Source organism: Pristis pectinata, chromosome 21 (assembly GCF_009764475.1).
Source record: "Pristis pectinata isolate sPriPec2 chromosome 21, sPriPec2.1.pri, whole genome shotgun sequence".
Taxonomy (NCBI): Eukaryota; Metazoa; Chordata; class Chondrichthyes; order Rhinopristiformes; family Pristidae; genus Pristis; species Pristis pectinata.
Window position 1 is genome coordinate 28,668,459 of NC_067425.1, and position 12,632 is coordinate 28,681,090.

At 41.5% G+C, this 12,632-nt stretch overlaps 1 protein-coding gene across 1 annotated transcript in view; it reads left to right on the plus strand.

The window, feature by feature from the left end:
- Nucleotides 1-533: 533 nt before the first annotated feature.
- The window catches only part of tmem132e (transmembrane protein 132E), a 447,898-nt gene continuing 435,799 nt past the window's right edge, over nt 534-12,632 (plus strand). Inside the window, exon 1 of the mRNA XM_052035543.1 lies at nt 534-788. Within this exon, the coding sequence (XP_051891503.1) occupies nt 731-788 (58 nt within the window). The 5' untranslated portion in view covers nt 534-730. The remainder of the gene's footprint in view (nt 789-12,632) is intronic.

The following is a 12,632-nucleotide window of genomic DNA, read 5'->3' on the forward strand; positions in this document are numbered from 1 at the left end:
GTGGGGGTCCCTCTGCTGCTGCTGCTGCTGCTGCTGCTGCCGCCGCCGCCGCCGCCGCTCTGCAGCGGCGGGTTGGGTCAGAGGTCCCGTGGAACGGCACGCGCGCGCTCTCCGGTGGACCTCGCCTCGCGCCGCCCGGCCGCCGCCGCCGAACTCGGGTGACGCGCGGCCGTTGCTGTGGTTTCCTCGCATCAAATAATAATTAAAAAAAAGGAAAGGCGGTGCGCTCTTGGTTTGTGGAGGAGGAGGGCGAGCAGCGGGGTCGGTCGAGCAGCCGCTGTGGAATCCGCCGGCGGGGCGCTCGCTGCTGCGGGGACTCGGGGCGGGTGGGCGGTTGGTCTCGTGCGGCTCGGGTGGCCCGCGAGGCGGCCGCGGCTCTCGCGCTGCCCCGCACGGGAGGGGAGTTGGGGGGGGGGGGGGGAGTCGGCTCCCCGCGTTTGAAAGCGCTCGCGCCAACAACCGACACTTGTCTCTTCCCTCCCCGTCCCCGTCCCCCACCCCCGGCGTTTTCACCCGCCGCCTGCCTGCAAACCATCCGGAGGGGGGAGGGGGGGGGTGGAATTCACGAAACATTTGCTGGGAGCGGCTGCGACGGTCTAAAGGTGAATGAATGACAGCGACGAAATAAAACTTCCAACACGTGTGCCTTTGCAAAAGAAGAAAGGCAACTGCAACTGTTGTGCATGGTAGCCAGTTACCAGCGAAGAGGTGGTTTAAAATAAAAGTCAACATGTGCATTACAGTCGTCTGTGGGACCGTGGCTTTCGTCCTCCTCGCGGTCGCAAACGGTGAGTGAAAAGAGTAAATATTAGCAATGCACATTTTGTGTGTGGGGGGGGGGGGGCAGCAAACGATTGCTTCTTAAAAATTGAAATAAAAGCGGTGTCTGTTGCCGTTGGCGTGTGTCTTAGCAGGCGATGGCAGGTGTCTGCCGGCTGTCCCTGGGCCGGGGCTCCGCTTCCACCCCCGGAGCCCGGCCGCCTGTCGGATGCACAGCCCCGCGGTTGGAGCAGAGTTCTTTTAGTTTATTATTTTTGTGTGGCGCTCCACGTGAACACGGATTTTGGTTTGTGTAGTGATTTTGTTTTTTCTTCCCCGGGCCTCTTCTAAGGGGTCCGTCCATCATGTCAGAATCCCGTAGGATTCATCACTGTTTGGACTTCTTAATGTTTATTATTGTAAAGGCTCATTAAATAATGCACGCCGACTCCGATTTGCTTGCGTAGTTTTTTTTTGTTTTGTAATGACATAACATCCCGTTCCTAATCTTTTTTCTTTACATTCTTCCCTGTTCTTCATTCTTCTCTTCCCACCGTCTTGCCAATAATTTAATTTTTTTTCACTTGGATCACTTTCACTCTTTGAAAGATTGCTTTGTCTTGACCAACCGTTCTTTTTTTATTAAAACGGCGCTGATTTTTTTTGTTGCTGATTGTAGAATGATTAATGACAATATTTTTGTTGAATGACAGAAATTCCGAGGCTTTGGCTGATTAGATTTCGTTTGCTTTGCGTTAACTCTATCTGACATATCCGGACCCGCATTCATATGGATGGCACATCCTCGCTGTACTGACGGCAACATTTTTCATTTTCCCTAATGTGTCTGTCTCGTCTTTCCTGGATCCGTCCGTTCCCACTTTCTCACCCATTCTGACCGTCCATCTCCTTTCCTTTTGCAGCACATCAAGTACATTTCCGTCTGTCGTCGTCCTGTCTTTTTGCCCATTTTCATCTGGATGGACATTTTTTGATGTATTAAAATTAAGCTACTTGGTAGTTTTATTGTGGCTGCTTTCGCGTTTGACGGCTTTAAAAGTTTATCTTAGCAATATCTCTGATCAATAATCCATCATCTGTTGTAAAAAGTGTCGGTAAAATCTGTGTGTCCACAGAAATCCGACCTGGTTTCTGCTGTTCTCCAGAGTGTATTAAATGTCGGGTTTTCCTCCTTTTGAGGCTATTAGGTTAAATATATACTTGTGGGTATTAGGAAATCGGTCGCTCCAAAACGTGATGTCTTGTTTTGGATTATTCTCTCATTTGAAATTGACTAGATACCACACAAGTTGAGTTTCGCCGTCAGGCAGCTGGTGGTAGAAGTGTGCTGGAGATCGATGTACAAGGATTATGTAAATGATACATCGAGGCAAGAAGACAGTTCATTCCGTACCCAGGCGGGGCGTTGCATGCACTCTCATAAACTGCATCACAGAGCAACTACAAAAACTGATTACTTGTATATTCAGGGCAGCCTGGGAAATGTTACCTTTGCGCAAGAAGACGCAAATAATCATTAATTAGCAGTTTTTCCCTTTTGATTGCAACTGCGATCACAAATGTCAAATTTTCTTTCAAGGCAAGTATTATAAGATTTTTTTATGCTTAGAGTCGCATTAGAAACCATTGTGTAATGAGTAAATGCAATGGGCATTGAATACTTAGTTTATAAGTTTCATGTCTTATGTATTTAAAATGGAGAGTCTGGAGCCTGCTGCCTCTGGCGCTTTTCTCTCTCCAACCCCACCATTTCAAACTTCCAAAGTGACTAGCACCTCCACTACAACCTGTCCCAGACTTGCATCTCGCTCAATTGTTTTTCTCTTATTCCCAGTGGAAGCTCATCTTGTGGATGAGATCCACTACTGCTTTCTCAAATCATTTGCTGCTGGACACCTTTTTTTGTGGCTGTACATTTGTTCATATGGTTAACAGTTACCCTCAAACTATCACTTTCATCTTTTTGTGACATTGCCTGACTGTGGTCTTGTCTCAAGTTTATCTGCGGATGAAACTGTAATCCAAGCTGTTGATACCACCAAACTCAATTACTGGAATACACTTCTGTTTAGCCTTCCATCAACTTGATGTTATCCAAACGGTTTGTGCCCATGTCCTAACTAGCATCATATTTTGTTCAGTCTCCCCCGCTTGTTGACCTATGATGGCTCTCAATTGAAACACTCCAATTGTTTAATTCTCATCTTATTTTTGACTTGTTCCATGGTTTTTACCCTTGTTATCTCCTTCAATGATCTACCTCTGTCTACAATAATTTAATTTTGTTCTGATTTGGCAAATTTAATCACTCCACTATTGATAGCTGTGTGCCTCCATCTATTAAGGCCCTAAGCTTTGAAATTTCACCCCACCCTGAAAATATCCATTGGCACCCTTTCCTCATGTTTAATATGCTCCATGAAACCTACCTCTTTGACCAAAATGTTGATTGCTAGTTCTGGTATGTCATATGGCTCAGTATCACTATACTTGTTTGACAATCCATCTGTAAAGGGCTTTGGAATGTTTCACTTCTTTAAAGATGGTATGTAAATGGAAGTTTCTGTTACTATTATGTGAAACTACTGTGGACAGATAACAAAGACTAGTTGCTTTTTGTTGTGGTGATGTAATTATTTTTTTAAATTTCCACTTTTTTAAAAATCTTGTGTAAGACTTTGGGTGAAGCTTATGGCATATTTGTTTATTTGGCCACTTTTAAAATGGGAAGTACATTGAGTAAATGCTTTATTTTTGTTGTGGGGACACTGATGTGTAGGCTTAGTAAATTGAGTCTTGTTCTCCAGTTTTTGAGGCAGCCCATTTAAAATCTCCAGTAATGGGAAGGGCTTTAAGGCTGCCTTCATTATCAGGTGACTTCTGCAAGGTTGCTAATTATTAATGATCTATTAGAAATTAGGGCCAGAATTTAGTGCAAAATAAATGAAGGTAATTATGTGTGTTATTATTGTCTAAATTGTATGGAAAATCAGGTTAGCAAAAAAATGAGTGTTTAAATGTGAATTTACAAAAGTTGCTGCCATTGTTACACTACTCCTTGTGTTCAGCCATCTTGCTGCCTTCCTTATCAGTGAAGAGCATTGAATGATGTGATCTTGCTCTATTATGGTAGATACAAAATACATTTTTTTTTGCAGAAAGTCTTGCCCATTTGTCAAAGTATCATTTTAATCATGCTAAGTGTTAAATACTGTCAAGTAACCTTACTGGCACTGAGAATTAAACATTAGCAGGGTAGTGTTGTTGAAGTCAGGTTTGTATTGTTGGAGATTTAAAAATTGTATTTTTTTTTACCTCTCGATATAATCTCTTTTTTCTACTTTGCCTGATTTGCTTTGACTTCAACCTCTCATTACTTTTTTTTCAGTCCTCCAATTTGATTCACTAAGGAGATTATATACAGTTGTTTGCCTTTGTTACTTCAGTTGCTGTTTACCTTTGTTGTTATTTGGTCATTCCATTGTCAATGTGTTTAAACAATTTAGACGTGCTTGTGTATATAATTTCTACCTAATGCTCTTTTAATGTCCTAGTACCACAGAATCTGGGTAATTCTTTTTCTGTACAGTCCAATCTAATCCATAACTAGTGTGAAATGTATCAGAAATCCAATATTAAATGTGATTGTTAATGAAAATATTTGTCTTAATGGTGAATTTTCTCATTTTTCAAGTCATGAAACAAATATATTCTATTGCCAAAGGCAGCCTCTTGTAAGACCTGATTGGTGGGTCTTTGATGCACCCTCATTTCAGTACCGCCAATTAAATGAAAGCCTTTGAAAAGGGCTATTACAATAGATTCTATTCACTTTTAAGCAAATGCATCTTAGAGTTAACTATGTAAGGTTTTTGTGCCAGTATTACACCAGAATTTGTAACTAGGCATGCTTCTGGAGTAGATATTCAATTTTGCCTGAGAAAAAATAAATCTGTGATTGTTTATAAAACCATTGTCATCGGCAATCTTTTCAGGTTGTCAGTTCCAAACCAGGCACTATTGTCTAATGAAAGTTAAGGTAACAACGTTATTAAGGATTACAATAAATATTTGAAATAAATTGCCTTCAGGCACATGTGAAAAGTTAATCCTTTTTTCTAAATAATTGTTTCATCATCCTTGTTTCATTTCCTATACAAAAAAGATATTGGTAACTTTGTCCAATTTGTTAATTCTAGTTGTCTGTCAAAAGTTCCATATGTCTCATTTTCCTTCTCCCCTTCGCCAATGTGCAGATGTTATTTGCCACCTAAAAGATGATGCTTTGTTTCTCTTTCAGGACCTGCCACATTGGCATAGTAGTTAAATATTTATTCACTGTTTTGTATTAATTTCAATCTGAGAAGTTATTTTAATTTGACTTGTGGATCACTGGTGAGGTGTCATGTTAGCAATGATGGCCTTTATTGAAAGGTCATCACTTAAGTCATGAAGTTCTCAAATTAAAGAACCGTTGGATACTCATCCTTTTGAGGGAATATTCTCATTATTCTTAATGATTAGTGATCTTGCTTCTTAATTCAAACATTGCTTACAAACTGTAGTTCTGGTTTGGCAATCACTTATCTGATGTGTAAGTATCGTTATTACTCATTTCTGCATGTGTATTTATGTAGTGTAGTCAGAAGAGAAACATACAACTTAGCATGTTGTAATTTTAATCTTTTTTGAAGTGGAGGGAAATTATTCATGGTTGCCACTCATCCTCAAAGCTATGCAGTGTGTACTGAGTAATTGTGCTTAAATCTCCAAGCCATAAAATGTTTCCAAGGCTGCATGGAACTCTACTCTTTTGGTGTCTATAATAAGTTTGCATGGAGTCTTTCACTTTAGAATGGAAAATGACATTTGCACTCTGAAATTCCTTTTAGTCACATGATTCTGTGGGTTGTCATCACCTCACTTACAAATTGACCATGTGGACAAAAAATATTTAAACAGTACCTACCCCTGAAAAAGGATTTGCAATTGGTCACTAAAGTAAATCTTCTGTATTCTGCAGTAAGGTGTTTCATGCAATGAAATGGTTAAATTTGTCATCCGTAAGTTTGTCTTTCAATTCTGTTATTATTGGTGACTTTTTAATTGCCATCTTTCAGAGTGATCTAGTGGATCAGTAAATTTAAAATCTGCAAAATTTATTTGAAGTTTTATTTCTGTGCTATTTCTTGCAACAAAATAAGCTGACATGTTCTGCAGTCTTCACCAGTGATATTCTTGTACTTGATCTAGCTTTGAGTTGTGATAATTGGTCAGGCATTGTTTAAACCTATTGCTTAGAATTATTTGGCAAGAAAAGAAATTGCTTCCTAGATCTCACTTATATTTATGGATGAGGGTGAGAAATCATATTTGAGAGTAATAAAGCACTTTTTTTAAAGCTTTATACTTTCTGAGGCAATGGAACTTTGACTCTTGTTTGGATACCTGGCAGTAAATGAAGAGCGAGCTTCTGAAAGAGTAAAACTGATAAACCCACAGATGGGCATGGGTTAGGATGTAAATTTTTTTCTTTAAAAGAAAGAGGCTTGCATTCTGATATCATCTTTCATGTCCCTTTTCAGGACATTCAGGAGTATATGACAACCAATCAAGTACTTTTTGAAGCTCTATTCTGTTGTAATGCAGGAAGTGCGGTGACCAATTTTGAATGCAGGTTGTTTGCACGAGCAAGAATGTGAGGCAATTTGTGTAGTAGCGCTGAATGAGGAGTAGGTACTGGCTCTCACACTGGAGACCATTCCCTGGCACTACATCAGAATAATGCCATGGCATTCTTTTAAATACACCTAGGCAAGTGGAGCCCTGCTCGGACAGCAACTTTGGGATTTTCCAATAGTATATTGATCCACTGTGCCTTCACAGACTGCTAGTTGCAACCTCCTTCAACGGAATCAGGAAATGCTCTTTGAGCTGACATGATTTTCAGTTATTTATCTAGCACTGTCATTAATATTGTAGTAAGCTATATATTTTATGAATACATTGCAGTGTTTAAATATTTCAAGATATGACATAATCTTAATTTTGTTTTTTATGCTCCTACTGTAATCATGTATGTTATTTAATTAAGACTTTGTACAACATACAAAAAAAGTTAGTTTTGTTTCTTGTGTGTCTACCTGTAAGAATTCTTGCATGTGAATGGCTTAATTAAATATTTTAAGACTGGTATGGAGAGTCTGGTAATTTGATGCAGCTGTAGAATGTGGGAGTTTCGGGAAGCACATCTTTAGTAAGTGCCTGAAGTTGGAGGAACTTCATCTCAGAGTTGGTGAAGTTAAGGCTCTATCAAAAAGTTACTTGGAAGTAACTCGCAAGTTGCCTGGACACATTGTTACAGGAGGCAGTCATAACACTTAGATTTGCTCTGCCAAAGGAGTGAGGAGGGAATGACTACAAGAGAAGTGTAAATGGGAATCCGATGGGAACATTGTAGAGCCTCAGTCCTTTCACTTGCCCGTCAGGTATGATATTCTTGTAGCCTGTGTGGATGAGAGCAGTGACTGCAGGGTGGATGAACAAACTGGCCTCTGGCCCTGAGCAGTGAGGTACATTATGGCACCCTTACCTGTTGCTGAGACCAGATAACTCAACCTGGCATAGGACCTGAACCACTGCTTTCTGTTCTGTGCGCCCTGGCATTTTTATCAAGTAGTGCACCTGAGCAATGCACTAATGGGAGAACATTTGTGTCATATTCTACCTTGCAGCATAATCACTCTACAAATAATGCAGCTGTCCCACAGCTCCAATGATCTGGGTTCAATTCTGATGTCCAGTGCTCTTTGTGTAGAGTTTGCATATTCTTCCTAGGACCATGTAATAATAGTGATGTACTGAAATACAATGAAAAGGTTTTGTTTGCATTCTATCAAGGCAGATCATTCACTACACAAGTCCATAAAGGTAGTGCGAAAGGGGGAAAAAAATTGCAGAATTTAGAGTTAGAGTGCAGTGCAGGTAGACAAGTAAAGTGCAAGGGCCATAGCGAGGTAGATTGAGAGATCAGGAGTTCACCTTTAGCATATAAGATGTCCATTCAAGGGTGTTATAACAGGATAGAAGGTGTCCTTAAGCCTGGCTGTACATGTTTTCAAGCTTTTATCTTCTGCCTGGTGCAAGAGGGGAGAAAGAATGACTGGGGTGGGAGGGGTCTTTGATTTTGTTGGCTGTTTCACGAGACAGCAGGAAGTGTAGACAGTCCATGGAGGAGAGGCTGGTTTTTGTAATGGACTGGGCTGCATTCCTAACTCTTGCAATTTCTTGTGGTCTTGGGCTGAGCAGTTGCCATACCAAGCTGTGATGCATCCAGATAGGGTCTTTCCTATGGTGCTTTTGTAAAAATTGGTGAGTCATTCATGTGGGTTTCCTACCACATCCTAGATGTTACAATGAAGCAGCAATTAGCTGTGCTGTTTCGCAGGTCCAGTGACCCTCATTTGATTCTGATCATGGGCACTGTATGCTGCTAGGGAGGGTTTAAACTAGATTGGTGGGGGTGGGATCCTAAGTAGAAGTGAGGCAATTAAGAGGCAGGAAAGATGTAGAGAAGATAGTGAAAGCAAATTGAACAGGCAGGACAGGAAGGAGCATGGCGAAGAGCAAGGAACGTCAGTTGGATTAAATTGCATTTACTTCACTGCAAGAGGTCTAAGTAAGGCAGATGAACTTGGGGCATGGGTAGGTGCATGGGATTGGGATATTATAGCCATTATAATATCAGGGTGTTCCCAAACCAGAAACCATGGATAAACTGGGAGATCCACTCCCTACTGAAGCCTAGGACTGCAGTATTCCAATCGAGTGACCCTGACCTTGACAAGAAATTGAGATATGACCTCTGTAATGCTATCAGAGATGCCAAGAGATAATATCAGTCCAAAATTGAGTGCCAGACCAGCCGTCAGTTGTGGCGGCGTTTTCAAACTATAACTGGCTACAAGACAAAGTCGGGCAGCATCGTTGACAACAGCGTATCCCTTCCCGATGAGCTTAATGCATCCTATGTACGTTTTGAACAGAAGGGGGTTGGTATGTCACCACCACCCTGACACCCTCCAATGTGCCTGAACCCATGGTCACCATTGAGGATGTAAGATCAGTCTTCTGGAGAGTGAACCTGCAAAAAGCATCTGGCTCCAATGTCCTTGGCCATGTCCTCTGATCATGTGTAGATCAGCTAGCAGGGGTATTTGCAGACATTTTTAACCTCTCCATGCTTCGATATGAGGTTCCAATCTGCTTTAAAAAGACCACTATCATCCCACTACCTAGGAAAAACAAGGTAATTACCACTGCCTAGTGACTCTGACATCCACCATTACAAAGTGCTTCGAGCTCCAGCCTCTCAGAAAACCTCGACCCACTGCAATTTGCCTACTGCCGAAATAGGTCTATGGCAGACCCATCTCCTTGGCCCTACACTCATCTCTGGGACATCTGGACAGTAAAGACACCTACGTTAGACTGGAGAAACAAAGGACTGCAGATGCTAGAACCTGCATTAGGTTTATTGACTACAGCTCTGCCCTCAATACTATAATTCCAAGCAAACCCATCACCAGACTCTGAGACCTGGGACTCAACGCCTCCATCTGCAACTGAATCCTTGACTTCCTGACCAACAGACTGCAATCAGGGAAGATAGGCAGCAACACCTCTGGCACGATTATTCTCAACACTGGTGCCCCATGAGGCTGCATCCTCGGCCCTCTACTCTACTCCCTATATATTCACGACTGTGTGGCCAGATTCTGCTCTAACACTATCTACAAATTTGCCGATGATGCCACCATAGTGGGCCATATCTCAGATAATGATGAGTTGGAGTACAGGAAGGAGATAGAGAGCTTGGTGACATGGTGTCATGACAATAATTTTTCCCTCAATGTCAGCAAAACAAAAGAGCTGCTCATTGACTTCAGGAAAGGAGATGGTGTACATGTATCTGTCTACATCAATGATGCTGAGGTCGGGGCATTCTCTCTTCTCCCCCCCTCCCATCAGGCAGAAGATACAAAAGCCTGAAAGGTCTTTTGTACCACCAGGCTCAAGGATAGCTTCTATCCCACTGTGATAAGACTATTGAACGGTTCCCTAGTACAATAGGATGGATTCTTGACCTTGCAATCTACCTCGTTATTACCTTGCACCTTATTGTATACCTGCACTGCACTTTTTCTGTAGCTGTGACACTTTACTCTGCATTCTGTATTGTTTTACCTTTTGTACTATCTCGATGCACTGTGTAATGAATTGATCTGTATGAATGGTATACAACACAAGTTTTTCACTGTACAAGTGATAATAAACCAATTCCAATTACTAAGGAAACATGGCTAAGGGAAGGGCAGAAGTGGCAGCTTAATGTTCTGGGATACAGGTGCTTTAGGCGAGATAGAGCTGGAGGGTTGCTTTTTTTGATTAGGGGAAATATCTCGGCAGTAGTTGGAATTGACATTGCTGAAGAATCATCTGGTGAGGCTTTATGGATGGAATTGAAAAGTAAGAAGGGAATGATCACCTTGTTGGCATTGTATTAAAGGCCTTGGGAATTAGTGGAACAAATGTGCAGGGAGATTGGGGAGAGTTGTAAGAATAGTAGTGTTACTATAGGAGATTTTAACTTGCCTAACATTAACTGGGATTGCCATAGCGTTAAAAGTCTAAATGGGGTGGAATTTATTCAGTGTGTTCAGGAAAGTTTCCTCAAGCAGTATATAGAGGGCCCTACCAGGGAGGGGGCAAAACTTGATCTACTCCTGGGGAAATGAGGGGGCAAGTGACTGAGATTAGTTCCATTAGTATTAAAATAGTTATGGAACAGGACAGAATTGGTCTGCAGGTTTGAGTTCTGAATTGGGGCAAGGTGAATTTTGACGGTATTAGACAGGAGCTTGCAAAGATTGATTGGGTTTAGGTTGTTTGAGGGCAAAGGGACCTCGGGCAAGTGGGAAATTTTTAAAAGCGAGATAGCAAGAGTTCAAGGATTAAATGTTCCTGTTAAAGTAAAAAGCAAAGCTGTTGGGAACCCTGGATGTCAAGAGATATTGTAAGTCTCCTCAAGGAAAAGGCGGTTTGGATCAGATGCAAGTAGCTGGGATCAAGTCAATCACTGTTGTAGACAGTGAAGAGGAATATCAAGAATTGTAGCAGGATCTTGATCCGCTGGATAGTGGGCTGAGGAATGGCAAATGGAATTTAATTCGGGTAAGTGCAAAGTGTTAGATTTTAGAAGGATTAATCAAGGTAGAACGTTTACATTGAATGGAAGGGCCCTAGGTACTGTTGTAGAACAGAGGTACCATGGAGTACAGGTGCATAGTTCCCTTTAAAGTGGCGTCACAGGTAGACAGGGCAGTGAAGAAGGCTTTTGGCACGTTGGCCTTCATCAATCAAGGCACTGAATATAGAAGTTGGGAGGTTATGTTGCAATTGCACAAGACGTTGGTGAGGCTATATGGAGTATTGTGTTCAGTTCTGGTCACCCTTTATAGGAAAGATATCATTAAACTGGAAAGAGTGCAAAAAACATTTACTAGCATGTTGCCAGGAGGGACTAAGTTACTGGGAGAGGTTAGACAAGCTGTGCCTTTAATCCTTGGAGTGTATGAGATTGAGGTGTAATCTCATAGAGGTATATAAAATCATGGAGGGCATAGATAGGGTGAGTGGTCTTTTTTTTTCCAGGGTAAGGGATTGAAAACTAGACATAATTTTAAGGTTAGAAGTGAAAGGTTTAATAAGAACCCGAGGGGTAGTGTTGGTTGTTGAGGCAGGTACACTAGATACATTTTAGTATATGGATGACTATTTTAGAGCGATATGGGCCAAGTACTGGGAAATGGGATTAGCTTGAATATATATCTTGGTTGCCATGGACACATACAGGCGGAAGGACTCTGTGTGTGGAATTTACATGTTTCTCTCTGCCTGTCTGGGTTTTCCTCAAATGCTCTGGATTGTTAGGCTAATTGGTTATTGTAAATTGCCCCATGTGTATGTTGGCAGGGTGTGTGGCATTATTTATTAAGACATTATTCCTAATAATACTCCAACACTTTTGTAATCCATTTTCTTACATTACAATAAATTTTACAGTGAACACATCAAGTTTCAAGAGTCTGGGACCTGGGCCCTAGTCAGTTTGAGGAGTGCATGAGAAACATCTGGTGAACTACATGCTGAACCATCGAAATGGTCAGATAGTGGATTATCAGAGTTGTACTGTAGATGTTATTCCCTACACCTGTGAAGATTGGGCATCTCAAAGCTGGGAGGAACTTGGAAGGAAAAGATCAGGCAGTCGTGGTCCATGTGGGGACCAACAATACATGACAGAAGTGTTTTAACTGAAGGTATATAAACAGCTGCAGTCTAAATTTAAAAAAAAGTCACAAAACAGTAATGTATGGATTCCTACCTGGGCCACATACAATCTGGGTGTAGGATGAATAGAGATCAGACAATTGAATATTGGGCTTGTAAGTTGGTGTGGCAGAAATATGTTTCAATTTAAGTAGCACTTGAATCTGTACTGGGAAAGGAGGGAGCTGTTCCTTTGAGACAGACTTCACCTGAATTGAACTGGGGTTAATGTCATTGCAAGTCAAATAACCAAGGTTGTAGGTAAAGCTTTAGACTAAACAGGGAGAAGGTGGGAGTTGGGGGGGGGGGCGGGGGGAAGAGCTGGTGATATGACATTCTGGTGAGTGAACATTTAGAAAGTTAAGGAAAAATCAAAAGTGTTAGTGCATCATAACAAATGGATAATGATGACTAGAGTCTGTGAGGAAAGGATAATGAATACAAACATGGATGCATTCAGA